Source organism: Eucalyptus grandis, chromosome 3, assembly GCF_016545825.1.
Source record: "Eucalyptus grandis isolate ANBG69807.140 chromosome 3, ASM1654582v1, whole genome shotgun sequence".
Taxonomy (NCBI): Eukaryota; Viridiplantae; Streptophyta; class Magnoliopsida; order Myrtales; family Myrtaceae; genus Eucalyptus; species Eucalyptus grandis.
The window spans coordinates 3,316,281-3,332,172 of NC_052614.1; the positions used below are offsets into that span (position 1 = coordinate 3,316,281).

The 15,892-nt window shown below is 39.3% G+C and overlaps 1 protein-coding gene across 2 annotated transcripts; it reads right to left on the reverse strand.

Moving 5' to 3' along the window:
• Nucleotides 1-1,044: 1,044 nt before the first annotated feature.
• On the reverse strand, nucleotides 1,045-15,489 carry LOC104436128 (dicer-like protein 4). 2 transcript variants are annotated; one of them, XM_010048854.3, is made up of 25 exons: nucleotides 14,947-15,489; nucleotides 14,401-14,578; nucleotides 13,924-14,034; nucleotides 13,508-13,648; nucleotides 12,948-13,020; nucleotides 12,165-12,229; nucleotides 11,675-11,818; nucleotides 11,465-11,593; nucleotides 10,751-10,889; nucleotides 10,448-10,532; nucleotides 9,422-9,614; nucleotides 8,902-9,062; nucleotides 8,613-8,819; nucleotides 8,216-8,478; nucleotides 7,863-8,134; nucleotides 7,347-7,789; nucleotides 7,102-7,202; nucleotides 6,026-6,231; nucleotides 5,679-5,888; nucleotides 4,777-5,241; nucleotides 4,373-4,645; nucleotides 3,016-3,360; nucleotides 2,089-2,413; nucleotides 1,901-2,015; nucleotides 1,045-1,594 (listed from the first exon to the last, which is right to left on the reverse strand). In XM_010048854.3, the coding sequence occupies exons 1-25, from the start codon at nucleotides 15,111-15,113 to the stop codon at nucleotides 1,429-1,431; spliced, it is 4,977 nt and encodes a 1,658-aa protein (XP_010047156.2). In that variant the 5' UTR covers nucleotides 15,114-15,489; the 3' UTR covers nucleotides 1,045-1,428. The 2 variants fall into 2 exon arrangements, with proteins under 2 accessions (XP_010047156.2, XP_039164688.1); XM_039308754.1 differs by lacking the exons at nucleotides 1,045-1,594; nucleotides 1,901-2,015; nucleotides 2,089-2,413; nucleotides 3,016-3,360 and adding an exon at nucleotides 3,385-3,813.
• Nucleotides 15,490-15,892: the final 403 nt, after the last annotated feature.

Here is a 15,892-nt window from a genome sequence, read left to right on the forward strand (position 1 = left end):
TTTGAGAAAAAGAGAGAGAAAATGGTGGGAGATAGAGGATTTTGGCGGGAAGGCTATGGCGGGAAGGTGCCAAGGGGGGGGGATGGCACGTGCAGTGCCACGTGCGTAAGAAATTAGGGCTTTTTCTCTTATCACACATTAGTGAGTAATTTTTCATGGTTAAGAACGAACTCTTGTAACTTTTAGACGTGATTATTATTTTTTACAGATGAAAGAAAGTCGCGAGGAGTAATTCCTAATTATCTTACACTGGTTGATGACCCTCTTGCATTAAATATGAAATTCATTTTCGATCAAACGCATTCAGTGTCGTTTTTTCATGGCTAATGTTATCTTTAAAATTATGAGTGAGTGACGGTTAAATTGGTCGGTAACTTTTCAAGTTAACTTTTATGTCGAAAGTTTTCTCATGAGTAGGGGGGGAGGTGTTGCGGTATTTGGCAATGTTGATATGTTCATTGGAACGGTTGGGATGGGGCAGGCGTCCCGAGTTCAGCTAGGGTACCGCCGGCATCACTCTCCTACGGGGTGACCTATCCGAGTCCCGGATCGTCGCCAGCCAGCCGACACAAGTTCCTTGATCTTAGCATTGCAGTCCTGTTCTAGCTTTGCTTGCAATGACTCATTCTACTGTACTCACCTCAAAACCAGATGAAGTTAAAATCACCAGGTGCTAGTCATGTTCAAGTATCTCTCATTGTATGCTGTCCGGGTCATCTGATCACATGAAACCAACCTGATTTACTCCTCAAATGGTTGAGAATGGGAGTCGAACTTTCTTGGACCTCCATGCGTGACACTCTCGGAGCCTTCGGGTGGTACCGAATCCAAGGCCTCGTTTCTTAGACCGGAGCTTTGCCCTCTCGGTCGATCCGGGTTTCACCATGGGATCCCGGGGCTCACAACCTAAGACTTCAGTATGAAGGGCAGAGCAAGCAAATCAATCTTAGGATGTTCAGCTCAACATAATAGGAATGTCTATCTCATTCATGGATTTACCCCCAGCACCACCACAGGTTCTACCTCTGTAATAAAGAGAGTCAATGTGAAAATGAAAAGGCTCTTCTATTATAGCAACATGTTCTTTACAAAATATGCTGCGCCAGCCACCATACAATATAACCTCGAGTCGACTGTGACTTCGAGAAATGAGCCATTGCCTGTGAGACCCTAACTAAAATTTCATGTTGAAGGAATGCCTGGTTAGCAGATTCTACTAAATGCACAGCGCATATATACATGCCTAATCTGAACACTTTTCACGGGACATACTAACATCCCGGCAACTAATTTACTGGAAAGATGGACCGAGTGAAAAGTTAAACAGTGAGATTGATCCTACTGGTCATTCCTGGTGGCAACAGCGCAGCAAAAGAATCTCTATTTGCATGTAATTCTCCAATCTTCTGGACGAAAAAGTTTTTGAGTCTACTTCACTTTATTTGTATGGACGTATCCTTCATGTCTTAAATACCAAAGAGCCCCTTCTGCTGCATGCTCGGCTGCAGCTTTCTTTGTTGCCCTAGGATCACTAAAGCATTCCAAAACCATGCCCGGCGAATCTTCTATCGCAACAACCACCTTGTACCAGAACCTGTGGAAAGTGTCAACAAATGAATCCCAGAAATAGGCATTCATTAGGGAATACCAAAAGTCGACAAAGATTTGCAACTATGAAGGCCAGATTCAGAGACGAGGTATTTGTCGTCAATGCATATATCCTGCAGATCTTCTAATTGCATGTGAATCTTTCATGTAGATAAGTACTAACATTAAGCTAATGACTATGTTCAATTCAGAAAGTGCAAATGATTATTTTTGCTCATAGAATGTCAAATAAGAATTCCTGATGGCATAATTTTTAACCATGATATGTGACAACCACAACTCACTGACTTACAGCTTTAAGTGTCCTGGTCCTTCCTCTTTGCAACACTCAAACTCTGGCGGTTTCCAACAATTAGCAGCACAAATTTCATACAAATGAGATTTTGCAGATCCTTTGGGAATCGCACCTGAAATAATTTGAGGGGTTAAGAGGCCACCATGCTCATCTTGATGCCTGACAAAAGTGATGACAGAACATACCTTTTCTTTGTGACTCATTATCACATCCAGTATCAGCACTTATCTCATTGGCATCACTTCCACTCGCTGTTTCAGAAAGTCGCGGAGGCTGTTTCCCAAGAGGAATTATGCTGGCGGAAGAAGATCTGGAAGCTTCATTGATTGCATAAACTTTGGGGCTACAATTCATGTTAGAGGGTGCCATATTGATGTTTTCAGATCCATTAACATCAAAAGACATTACATCTACAGGAACTTCATCATAGCCTATTAGCTTGGCTTCCATTTTACAGGATGACTTCAATATTTCCTCGAGAGGCTTATACTTCGGTGTGTAACCTCGAGCCTGGTAATGTGCAGTCATCAAGGTCCATCAAGTAAAAATAGATAGTGGCTCGAACTTAGTATGTAAAGTCAGAATCACATATCAACAAATTGGAAAGGGCAGGACCATTAAGGAACAACCCACTCAAGGTATAAGCCAACAGGTAAATCTCAGCATAGAGATTTACCAAGAGAGAGAACTTCATCACTTATCAGATGAAGAAATTAATTTATAAAATAGAAAAAAAAATCTGGCAAGATAAATCTCTACGCTGAGATCCATCAGGTAAATGCCAACAATTTCGCCAATTCACTTGAAAAAGAACCCAACTGCCCAACTGGAGAGAGAACAGAATGCATGGACAAAAGTTTCATCATGGGTTGCATCAAAATTAGTTTGAAGAGTTTATCTCAAATGTCTGCATGTTCTAGACATGAATTTGATCAGAATCACATGCATTATATTTCAGTTACTATGTTGTTCTTCCCCCAAAATTTCAGATACTAATTGAAAATATAAGCAAGATTTAAAAGACATAGGACTCCCAAAGGGGTCAATCAACTCGAAGGCATAGTGAAGTACAGCAAAAGATGAATGAAAATGAAGAAACATAAAACGTTTACCTTCAACTTTTCAATTACTTTTTGTGCAGAGTTCCTGAGAGCATCTTGTTTATTCAAGTTGGTCACAGAAGCCACAGCCCATTCATCCTTGGACAAAGGTTCATCCTTGCACAAAACTTTTGTTTCGACTGAATATGATACACCTTTCTTAATTACCGAACGCTGCAGAATCAGATTGCAAGATTGACAAAGTTCTTGCAGTTCCCGTTTTGGATTCAGCTGGAAGTTGGAAAAGCGCATGATTGGATCCAGAAAGGATAGCATCAAGCTCCAAACACAGTTCAGATCGAATCCCGTGTCAAGGAGAATGGCACCAACACAAGACTCTACCAAGTCACCAAGAGCCTAAATTGTTGAAAATCAAGATTTAATCACCCTTACTGTATATTATCCCAAGATCGTCATGTATAAATTAGTAATAGAGATGGTTATTGATGCCAAATCAAAAGACAATCTGTAGCAGAATGAATTGTGCATCACAAAACAACTCACGTGAATTTCAATTAGAATATATATGCTGTTCATAAACTTGGGAAAATTGTAACATGCACATAAAATAACTTAGAAGAACAGTGGTTTATATATGTTGAATTTCAACCATGACGGATCCAATGTCTTACAATTTAGGTGTGATGGAGATTATGTCTTAGATGCGAATATTTTGATAACTTCATGGATTCTTTGTCTTGTAAATGAGATCACTCTGTATATGGGTTGGCAGTTGGCACCCCTTGGTCCCCATAGAGAATTTCTCCTTATAAAGAAATCATAATCCCATCCTCATAATTATTTGCTTTCCTTAAAATCATGAAAACAAAAGCCAATTATGAGCTTTAGGACTGGTAGTCTCAATGTAGAAACCAAAAATGTCTAAGGTTCATGTCAGGAATACATACCCCCAAAAAAAGACAGACATCAAAAAAGGTAGAAATTTCAAAGCCAGTCAAAATCCAAAATTCAAATACTAGCGACCATGTCTGAAGATTCTTAAAGAGATGAGATGTTGGCTAATATCAGCCGACAAAAGAATTAATTTGTTGAAGTTCTAATTGTGAATGTTCACTCTCACAGCCAAAGTCTAGGTCTAATTGCAAATACCAACACTACAATGTTTAGATAAAAAGCATACGCCTAAGTCTCCAATTTCATCTCATTTCAACTTCTTTCCTCTTCATCTCATTTTAAGTTCTTCCATTTTCATCTCATTTTAATTTAGCTTACCAGAAGTTTGCTGATAAAAACACCCATCTTGTTGCCAAGAAAAGCACATCGAGAACTAGACAATCAACATTTTCCAATTCGGTGAAGCATCTTCTAGTTAGAAAATGACATAACAAAGGAATCCACTGTAGCTTACCTTCGGACATTTTGGCCCCTCAAGAAAACCCTTCAATGATGCTGATCTCTTTACAAAGTCCACAAAGTCTTTTATGGCCTCAGAGAGGCTACTGGAATCACAAAGAAGAAACTTATGGAAGGACCGTTCGACTGCAACATTAGCAAATGCCTTATTATTGACAGCCAGCGATCTCAAATCTGTCAATTCTCCAGGTTTCAACTTTGGATATGCAGAGTAGAGATATGACGTGATCAAGTAATCCAAGATGGCGTCTCCAAGAAACTCAAGTCGCTGGAATAAATTATAGAAGTATCAGATGTGCAAGCACAATACCATTCAATTCTCAAAGGCTACTTGACAGGATGGAGTTCAAAACAGAGGATAAATTCGTTTTGGAAAAAAAAAAAAAAAAAGTACGATACCTGATAACAGCCACCACCATGTTTATTGTAAGAAGGATGTACGAATGCTTGAAGAAGAAGACCTCTATGATGAAACTTATATCTTAAATAATCTTCAAGTGAGTCAATGTCCACACAGTCAGCCAGAGTCAGGTACCGAGTACTTCCAATGCAAGCACTGGAAACTTGCCGTGCATCAAAGTCAACTTCTAGGCCAATCCATCTAAGGAAGGCAGTTGCAGCTTTGAAACCACTATCAACTATGAATGCTCCTACAAGGGCTTCAATCACATCGGCAATAGTTTTCTTCTGCAACCAGTGGTGACCTTTACTGCACCTGACTTCATAAGCTTTTGACTGAGGGGCTGCACCATTTTGATGATGAGAATGGATCATTCCTTCTGATTCGTTGTTGCAGATATTTGGGCAAGGACGGCCCAGAGCAAAAAATTGGCTGGCTTCGAATGGTTGATCACGTATGTATACCTAAAAAGTCACACCTATCAACTGAGATTGCAATTTAGGGAGAAAAGGAACACATGCACGCAAAGTTTATGTGCAGTATGAGCGTCACAAGACTGGATGGACATGATGCAGTACTTTAGGATCCTATTTTGGGACCTGGTGGATCAACAAGAGGTTCTAAACTGTCCGGAATATAAAAACATAAGGACACAACCTTTTGGTTGACTTCACAAAGTAGACATCACATATGCATCAACGTTTGACTATGCATGGAACACCAAAGAAAGACAACAAAACACAACCAATATCCTAGATGGATGCCAAATTTGCAACTCAGCTTAAAAATGGAAATGGGATTAATTGTCATTCGATATCTACTGCAAGCATGATATAAGATTTTTCAATAAACAGGAAGAAATTTGCTCCAATACAATTAATATTCCAGTATCCAATATTACCTGTAAGTTGCTCTTCACAGCCAAATTGAACAAGTTAGAATTGTTTACAGCCTTCGAACGTTTCCTGGTGAGCCCACCTTCATCAAGTGCCTCATGGCGGAGAAAAAGATGTCGACCAACAGCAAATTTGAGGAAAGCATCTCCAAGTATTTCAAGCCTTTCAAGAGAAAAGCGCTCTTGGCACTTTTCTGTTGTGAGCGCTTCTAAAATCTAAGAGAAGATGATTCCTAAGTAAATAGAATTGTTCTTCAATTTGCTAATGCTAAGCAAGCAATAAATTATTTGCAACATATCAAAAGAACCTCAAGCAAGCATTGTAAACAAAATTATCAACGAAAAGGGCATACTCTATTAGGAGTAACTTTAGCTCCCTCCGAGAAAGAAGCAGATAACCGCTGCTTCAGTTGAATGGCCACAAGCAAGTTTTGTAGACGGTGCATGATTGATGGCAACAATGATAAAGAGCTCCCCAAATCTTTAGAGAACCCAAGTATTTTCAGCTGACAGAGCTCAGGAGGTACATCAATCAAGTATTCTTCAAGTTCATGTGCCTCTGTTTAGATAATAGACAATAGATGTGAGGGAGACAAGAGATGCAAATATGTGACCTTAATGCAGATTGATTAAACAAGCCTAACCCTGATACTGTAAAACTAGTAAAAGATCCAAAATGCAAGGTTGTAAAATCAGGATCCTAACATAGGATTGACAGGTTTGTTAGATAACGAGGTCAAAAGATTGGAAGGGGGGTCATAAAATCCTGGAAATGCACCAAAAACGATCATGGAAAACATTCAAAAAGAGGATCACGTGGAATTGGACAAAGCAGGTATTATATTTTAAGAAAATATAACTTTATCAAGTGCCTACATCCTTTATAACATTGGAATCATATTTAAAGTCCATGCTTGTGCCATGCACAAACTTCAAGACTAAAATATGCATCATACTATACAATGAAATTGAATCACAAAATAAATCAACATGAACCATTGATTTTGCCAATTAGAATCCAAACCCCTTCCTACACCAAAAGAATGCGAAATTGAATTGTTTTTGTGAGTTTATTGGTATATCTATTAAGTTCAAGAAAAAACTAATTCCACCATATCTTCAGGGGAAACCTGCAGAAAGTAGACACCCAAAAAGTCACCGATGTAGGTAAAATCCCTATTTACTCATTGTTCTTCAAGAAAATATAAGGATGCATACTTTTTTACATTAGCTGTCAATAAGAAATTTCGTGTCAAGTACGGGAATGACAATACAGAGGAAATGCATATGGTAACCGATCCACTTGGATTACACTGTACTAACTCTTTCAACAGAAATAAAGAACTAAAAACGAGAACATGGAAAGGGGGCAAGAATAATATAAGAACCACCATTAAAGGGAAAAAGAAAGAAATTCAAGAAAAAGTACCTGAGTCATCTTGCTTCCGGTTATGCAGCAGGTTGCGCACATTAAAAAGAGGTTTCGCATGCAGGAGAGGCTGTTTGGGAAATTTAAGATGAATACCATACCTGTTTCCACAATTCAAGTAAAAGAATTCATTTTACTGTAAGACTCCATAAAAACAGAAAACATAAGATGCAAGTTTCTTTTAAGGAGATGATAACAAAATAATAATAAAAGATGTTGACACAGCACCAACGCCAGTTACATACGTTCTATTTATGTGTTCTGCATGGGTTAAAGGTTCTGCATCTTTATATTGGCTGCCTCCATTCTTCTTAAAATTAATGTTAGTAATGAAGTAGAACAACTTCTTATATGGAGCATATACTAAACTATTTTTGACATCACTTTCTCGTTTGGGACCATCCGCAAGTATCAAATCGGATGGTGGAAAAACATCTGTCTTTGCCATTGTATCAGATGGATTCCTGAAGAGTGAAGATGATAAGCATCTTCTGATAGTATTCCAGTCTACAATAATACGACCGTTGCTGTTCTGCGAAATGACTGGAAGCAACAGATAGTAGGTTGATGAGCTTGAATTGATATCATTATGCTGTCCCTGTCCCAGGGGAACAGATTCTTGCTGTAATTCTGATCGGTCAAGGAGGACCTTGAGAAACATCTCCTGAAACTTCTGTGCTTCCACAATCTGTCAACAAGTAACATTAGTACTGGGAAATTGGAAAAGCCAAAATTATAATCTACAAAGGACCATCATCAACCTCATCTTTCTTAAATGTAACCTCTGCGGATGGCACAAGCTTTGTCTTTACAGACCTACCACGAGCCAGATGAAGATCGATTTCCATTGTCCCAGCCTCTGCTGGAAGACATGCCTTCACAAAGAGACCAAACTCTTTATAGGTCCTATCCGCAGGATCAGGACAAAATTCTATATAGTAAGTATGGAGAGCAACTCTCTCCAAGCCAGACCATGATTCCCTGAGTGCCTCCGGAACTAACATCTCATGTAGTTCACCTCGTGAACTCTCATCTGCTCATCAGAAGAACCAAATGTAAACAACCCAAAGAAAAGGCCACCAACAAAATTAGAATATTTAACTGCTAGTTTAACCTTCGCAACTGTCAGTATCAGAAGACATGAGCATCTCCTCAAGTTTGTCATCATCACGCTGTGGCAAGAGAAAATCATCCAGAGCACCTAGTTTATGCAATTCTTCAATTGCTTGTAGAGAAGCATCTTTTTTAGCAGCTTCCATCGATATCCTTGGTGTGCTTACGATCTGGTAAATTGGGGCATTTGGAGGTAGAATAATGTGGCAGACAGTACCCCCTACATCATCAAAATAATAGAACTTCGGCTTGGGATCAAAGTACCTGAGAAAAGATTTCAAGGTGCCTCAATGAGTGCTATTACATGAATCTTAAATTATTTGGATTAAGAAAAATCAGGTAGTCAGTAACTCAATTTTGAGTAATTCTATCCAGCAACAAATGAAACATGGACATACTCATCATGCGGAAGTTTCGCACAGAATTGGTAGAGTAATGAGATACTAGATCCAGAACTGATGGAAGCGCCCGAAGAATCTACCCTATATATTCTTTCCTCCAAAGCACTAAAAGATTCATCCGATGTCCTAGCAGTGATCTCCACGTTCATTCGATCTTCATCCTTTTTGAAATTATCTATCAGATCAATCTCTTTCTGATTGCCCCTACAATGTTAAGATTCTTTTTCAGAAAAATAGAAGCATCAAAGCCACTGTGCATCAGAAAGAAAAGGCTATTGAAAAGTACCAGTCCACTAAGAATGCATATTCCGATTGAGGCATTCGTGCACGGCCTCTGGATTGAATAAAACTAGCGACAGTTTCAGGAGGATCAAATCGTATCACCAGGCAGCATGTCTGAATGTCAAGGCCTTCTTCACCCACTTTTGTAGCAACCAATAGATTCAACTGGCAATTAACAAGATCAGGAACTAGTAACCAGCTTGGGCCGACAGAACCATTGCCTAATGCAAAATGGGCAGTGTTTCCTCTATCATCATAAATAAAAGAGGGGAATCATTGATCATCAGCAAGGGATTGTCCTATGCAGACAACCAGAGAAGGACAATCCCATATAGCTACCATGTTTGAGCAATCAAGTCTAAAACACATTTAACATCTTGGAGTATTTGAGGATAAAGAGAAGAGACTTCTGGAAAAGAGACTTCTTGATAAGGGAAGAAGAACTCCGTGTGATAGAGGCAATAAAACGCATAGAATATTAGGAATAACCGAATCATAAAATGTCAATAAAAACCAACTATTACCTTTCCTGACTGGAAATTATCGAGAATGCTTTTCATGTTCTTCCTTGACATGCTTCTTTGTCCTGAGTGAACCCCCACAAGATAATCACATTTCCAAGATGCCAACATTGTAAGATTTTGCAGCAGGTAAGTCAATGATCTCGCAATAACTATCCTGTTCACAAAAACTATACACTTTGCATTTGGCCGAGACCTGAAAAGTGAGATGTGGAGTTCTATTAGAATATTCGCCAGCCATGTATAGTTTGATGAACGAAATAATTTCATAAGTGTAATCACAAATTCCAATGATTATAGAACAAGTTCAAAGCATGACTGCCATGGCAATATATGCAAATGAAGTTGGTTAACTAGTAAAATTTGGTAGCCGTCTGTCTTTTGGCTTCCTAGAATCTTTTGTCCTCAATAATTGCTAATCTGTTGCCATGCTTAGCTACTTCACAACAAGATTTTTAGCTGCACTCTCAAGAATCATCATACTTTCATCATCATTTACATGGTGCATCTGTACAAGATTAAATATTGGGCATTTATTACCTTTCAGCACCAAGCACAAGATTCATTAGAAAGTGAGGGAAGAACTCTTAAGGGGCTGTACTTTAAACAATTAGAGAATGCCATATCTAATAAGCAGTCCAGCATGTCATCTTTCACAAGATCGATCAAGTTCTAGGGCATTAATCCCCGTGACAGGGCAGACACTAGAAAACCACGTTCACAGCATCAAACCAGTCTACAGGAATCTGATCGAATCTAAGAGACGAACAGTTGGTGTGCATTATGTAAGAAATATTTTTAGCAAGTGATATCTGATGTCGTTAAGTCACTTTGTTAACCCCACATAATCTTGTGTTTGAGCCTTTTGACTTGGAAATATTTTGACGAGGGGGAATTTTGAGAATTGTCACCCATCAGCAACAAACACATCATCAATCTAAAGAGAACAAAGCAAACTTAAGTGAATGAAAATTCCAAATACCAGAAATTTGTACATATGGTAAACGATGAAACACTTAAAGCACTGACCTGAAAGAAGACAGTACATGAACAAGGCATAAGAGCTTGCTTGAGAAAAGGGGCTCTTTCAAAATCTCTAAAGATGTTATATCATCTGTGAACATGCATGATAAGATTTGCGTTAGTAAGTCATGCAGAAAAGAAATGCTGCAGTACAAGGACTCAAAAATGAAATTTCCGTGCTATTTTCAAGCATATGTGGAATAAGATAAAACAATAACAGAACAAGCAATTCTGCAAAGCATACAAGGAAAAAAACAAGCATAAGACTGCATATAGAGGAGGCTTGGTCTATTATCCAGACAATAATACCTTTAGGGCAATCAGATGCAAAGATACTGGCAGCCTGAGTTAAATATTTATCACATAAAGGAACATCACTTGAATTTTCTGCTTCCTCAATCAATGCATTACGCTCGGAATAATCACCTCTAAGTAGGATCTGACAAGCCTTGGAATTTGAAAACAAGTAAAGGTTAATAAATTGGAAAAAAGTAGTGTCCTGCAAGGAAGGGATTAAACCTCAACAAGGATGTACAGATTACATGAGCAGCTCTTTTGCTTTGTCTAACAAACATTCTGAGTAGCTAAGTGGCATCATGTATATATGAGTATCAAAACACATATAAACAGCACAATCTCACAAAGCAAGCGCCTGAAAAGTTCTGGTAGGCGTAACTTTCACGATAAAGTTGAACAGAGGTATGAGGAAAGTTCTGCCCCAAGGTCAGAACTCCAAATATGAATGAAAACCTTTTATGGTCGCCAAAAAAGCAAGTTTCATAATAGAATGAATGTGGCTTCTATGCAAGCAAACATGTTTTACACAGCAAGCAAGAACAAGACCTGAGCAATGAGAGTACACATTTGTTGTTTCAGTTAAATAACTAAAATTCTGCGCAAAAGAGCAGTAAACAAAACCAGCAAAAGAAGACAATGTCAGCATCAAGTTCATTTTGTAGGCTGGGAGATGAAAAACAATAGCAGATGATAAAAGCAAGATGACTAAATATCACAAAAGCGTACTTGTGTTGCTCCCCAAAATCCAAGGCTCTCTGCACATATTATGATATTGTCATGCATTCTGTTGAGCATTCTTTTGGTGCTTCGAAGGATTTGAAGATCATCTTTCTTCCTGCTGAGTGTTGATAGGCACTGCTCTCACCATGGAAGTGGTAAATATAAGAATCCAATTCCCCAAGATTAGGCTCATTGCAACCTGACAGAATACCCTACCTGGCGTTTAACTTCCTCGAGTTGCCAACAGCGAGTCACAAAGGAGCTAGATGTGCCATGCACAACAGGACCGTAATAATACACTTTCACAGTAGGTGATGCCACAAAACTATCCAATTCTTCCTTATCTTCAACTGAGTAAACCTACAAACAAACAGAGAGGAGTGCAGAAATCAACTCCACAGGAAAAGCACCGCAAGCAGGCAATTTCCCATGATGTCACAGACCACGGGAGATCCATAAAAGGATGTCCATCATCAATCCCCTAGGTCTAGAAATATCAATATCAATGAAATTGGACAAATCCACAACATGCATCAATAAGGGTCAGAACAGGAAATTTTAAAAGGCTTGAAAACACCAAGGAAATAACTGCCAGGTGAATTTTTTGCATCACTCATTAATTACATGTAGACTAGTGAACATATGGATAGAATGAACTATCAACAACAGGGTATAATTCAAGTTATACTTCAAGTTAGATGCTAACCTTAGCATTTAGCAAATTTTCAAGACTATTGATGCATCTTGGAAGATTTTCTTGCTCAGAAGCACCTGATTAACATAAACCAAGGTTAGGCCACAAACAACAGTAGTGTGTAAGTTCCACTCCAATTCTACCACGGTAGGATCCTAAATCAGGAGTAAAAAATAAAGATTGTTATTTGCAGGAGAGCATTTATGGGAAGATCACACATATGACAGGTCAGCTTCCAGGAATAACAATTCTGAAAACGTCCCCAGATATATACTTGCATACATCCAGCATTTAAATGATGGATACATCACAAATTGATTACCAAGTGGAAGATGAACCAAAATTCCACTTGATCTAATGAATATTCTCTTTTAACCTCGGCAAAGAATACCTAAATATGCATCAGAACCATTTTGCTCCCAATCTACATTTAACCAGATAACTTTGTGTGAAGATATCAAAGAGTTGGCAGGTTTGGAGCCCACAGACTATACAAGTGATTTCATGCCTTCTACCCAGTGTATCTAAATAAGTGGGACTATAAAGAGTACTGAATTCTTAAGTAATGCAAGAAAAAGGGACATACTGATGCATCAAGAAGAGAATTCAGATAAAATCTCTAGATTCAGGGATTCTGTCACTTCAATTGGATGTCATAAAGCAATATCACCTTCCAAAGAACTTCACAAAACAAAATACCTTTCACAAAAACACCGGAAGGACAAACCTCACTTCACAATTCACACAAATTGATTGAGTATTATTATATTTAAGGTGAAAAGTAAGTATTCTCACCTTTTCCAACAATTGGAGATGCCGTCATGCCAAATATCCGAGGCCGCTTCAAGAGATCAGCTTTATAAAATATCTAAAATAGAAAGAAGATGAGGGAAAAGGACACTACAAGTGCCAGAACTTTCATACGGTGCTCACTTAAGTACCATAACTTTTCAATTAATCGCTTAAGTACTGTAATTTTCGTACAACGTTCATTTGAGTGCCATCCCTTTTCAACCAATCATTTCTCTGCCATGACTTTAAAATAACGTTCACCACAAGCATCAGAAATCTGACATGCCATGGCACTTGTGGTGAACTGATTTTAAAAGTTATAAAAATCAAGTGATGGATTAACAAGTTATGCCACTCAAATGAACGTTTTTACAAAAGTTAGAACACTCAAGTGATTGATTGAAAAACTGGACCTTGAGTGAGTGCCATATGAAAGTTACAGCACCTATGGTGCACTTTTTCCCAAGAAGATAATATATGTAAATGACATGGTCATGAGGAAGGTGAAAGTTTTGTGCATTTTCAAGAACTGAACAAGTCTCAACGTTCAATTGACCCTTTACCCTCATAATTTCAGCGTAAGGATGACCACTTTTGACTTGAGCATGATGGCATTCGTCAAATATCAGAAGAGCAATAGAGTCCATCTTGATGAAACAGTGTGACAAGCAACGTTGCAGTATTATAGGGGTCATAACAAGAACCTGCAAAAAATTGTCAGCATTCTGTTCAGAGCATTTCACAGGAGCTTCCCTTCATCTGTGTCCTAACTGAATCCTGCTTTTCTTTTAGGTTGAAGAAACGATTCATAACCACAGCAAGATTGCTTTTCAAAATTAAAGCAGCTTATCAAAGTTTGTCACCAGCTTCTCCAAATAATCTTCTACTGCACATCTAAGTTCTCCTAGCAGATATTGACAGGGGTGCACAGAGCCATCAAACTACTATCAATCATTTTCAGCTATGCAATCTGAATCACCTCATATTTTTCTATCTCCTTCTCCCACTCTGCATGTGTCTTCAATCGCTTGGAGCCCCCGCAGTAGCTGCCAACCTTGAAGTCAATTGAATCTCCTATAACCCTGGCTTGCTGCAAAGTTAGATCCACGCCCAATTAGGAAGCATGGTAAGGTCATGATAAAGAAAAGGCATCTAAACTTGGAAATACGAAAAGGATATACTGAAAGGGAAAAAAAATGGTAGACCAGAGATATTCATTTCCATAGCTTGGATCTCTGATTCAACTTTGAATGACTCACATGAATTAATTCCAGAAATTAAATCATCCTGGAGTACACCAAAAGCTTTTCAAGTACCAAATTGCCAGTGGCTACAATTGGCCTGAGTCTTAAAAGCTCGCGCATTGTTGTAAAGCGATTTATCGTATCTGCTAGTTGTACATTTAGCATGCCGACACAAAAGTTCTAAATGGAAAATTAGCCAAAAAGAAGCTCACCTGTTGAACCAAAGCAACAGTAGGCGCAAGAAATACGCAGATGTTCTTGCTGGGTTTCCGTATCAAGTGACCCATCTCATACATTAGCAAAATGGCTATATGGGTCTTCCCACTACCAGTCCCCAAGTACACAATCACATTCTCCTCCAAAGCTTTCTTGCAAAGCTCCAATTGATATCTTCACCAGAATTGCAAACCAAAGGACAAAGATGTGAGCCACATTTCAGGGGAACTCACACACATCAAACCCCACGAAAGGAAAAAAGATTAAAATTCAGTCAACTGAAAAATCACGAGAATGGCTCGATGATCCCTCGCAGAACCACAAAAGCAATGACTACAGAGCCAAACATTCTAATAATTCCATCCTTTTTCCCTATACGCGAAGCGGCTCGCAAAATCAAAGCACATAAACCCCGAAGAAAACATCTTTCCCTGTCGTGCCACCTTCCCCAGAGAAGGAAGGGCAGGCCAAGAAAACCCACAAAGAAAAAACGACCCAACTGGGAGAACAAGCCGAAACATCGAAAAAAAAAACCCACTTACGTCCTCGCAATCTTCCTCGGGTCCTTCTCCGCCTTTCCCACCTCCGAGCTCACCCCCACGTCATCTTCAGCAGCACCCGAAACGCTACACAACGGAGGCCGAGGCGGGCGCGAAGCGAAGAAACCGTTCGGCCCCCGAACGGTCTCCTCCGCTCCGCTGCCGGGCATGACCGCTGCCTCCACCTTCGCCCAACGCCGCCCAAGAAAACCAAGAAAAACCGAGACTCGGGTCGAATCACCCCAAGAGAGAACAGCACGGGACCGGAGCTGGAGGGGCAGTGCGTCGTCGTGGAGAAGAAGTCCTCCGGCGTCCTTCGCCGCCGCCGTCGTCAGTCGGGAGCACAACGAAGCAGCAATGCGTGCTGCTCATGGTCTTGATGACGAGCCGCCGACCCTTTCTTGAATTGTCAGTTGACCCGGCAAAGAAAAATCCGTTTGCGAGACGACATCGGCGTAATCTAAACCCATCTTCACGAAACGCGGACAGCAATCCTTAATCAAATCTTTGGGTGCGTGGAATCCTCGGAGACTTCGGGCAAGCTCGAACCCGAAACTAATGCACTGTACTTTCGGGGAGAACTTACTTAAACCAGTTAGGTTGGGCCGAAATTTTTCTTTTCTTCTTTTTAGGGTCGGAATTCGATAATTTCCGGCCTATAGATAATTAATTTTTCGACTTTTTATGAGCTGTTGTTTAATGAGTAATAAATCCAACGGTATAATTCATTAAATTGGTTAGAAAGAATACATGATGAAATTAGATTGGGTCGGAATTCGAAAATTTCCCTTTCTCGGCCTATGGATAATTAATTTTTGGACTTTCCGTGATCTATTGTTTAATGAGTAATAAATCCAATTCGGATAGATGGAGATATAATTCATTAAATTGGTTAAAAATAGTACCTGATAAAATTAGATTGGGTCAAAATTCGAAAATTTTCCTTTCT

Coding starts and splice junctions, on each gene's coding strand:
- LOC104436128 (XM_010048854.3), bottom strand. CDS start 15,113: ATGCCCGGCAGCGGAGCGGAGGAGACCGTTCGGGGGCCGAACGGTTTC. Junction 14,579..14,946: donor CCGAGGAAGATTGCGAGGAC/GTAAGTGGGTTT, acceptor ATTCTGGTGAAG/ATATCAATTGGAGCTTTGCA. Junction 13,649..13,923: donor AGGAGATAGAAAAATATGAG/GTGATTCAGATT, acceptor AATTTTTTGCAG/GTTCTTGTTATGACCCCTAT.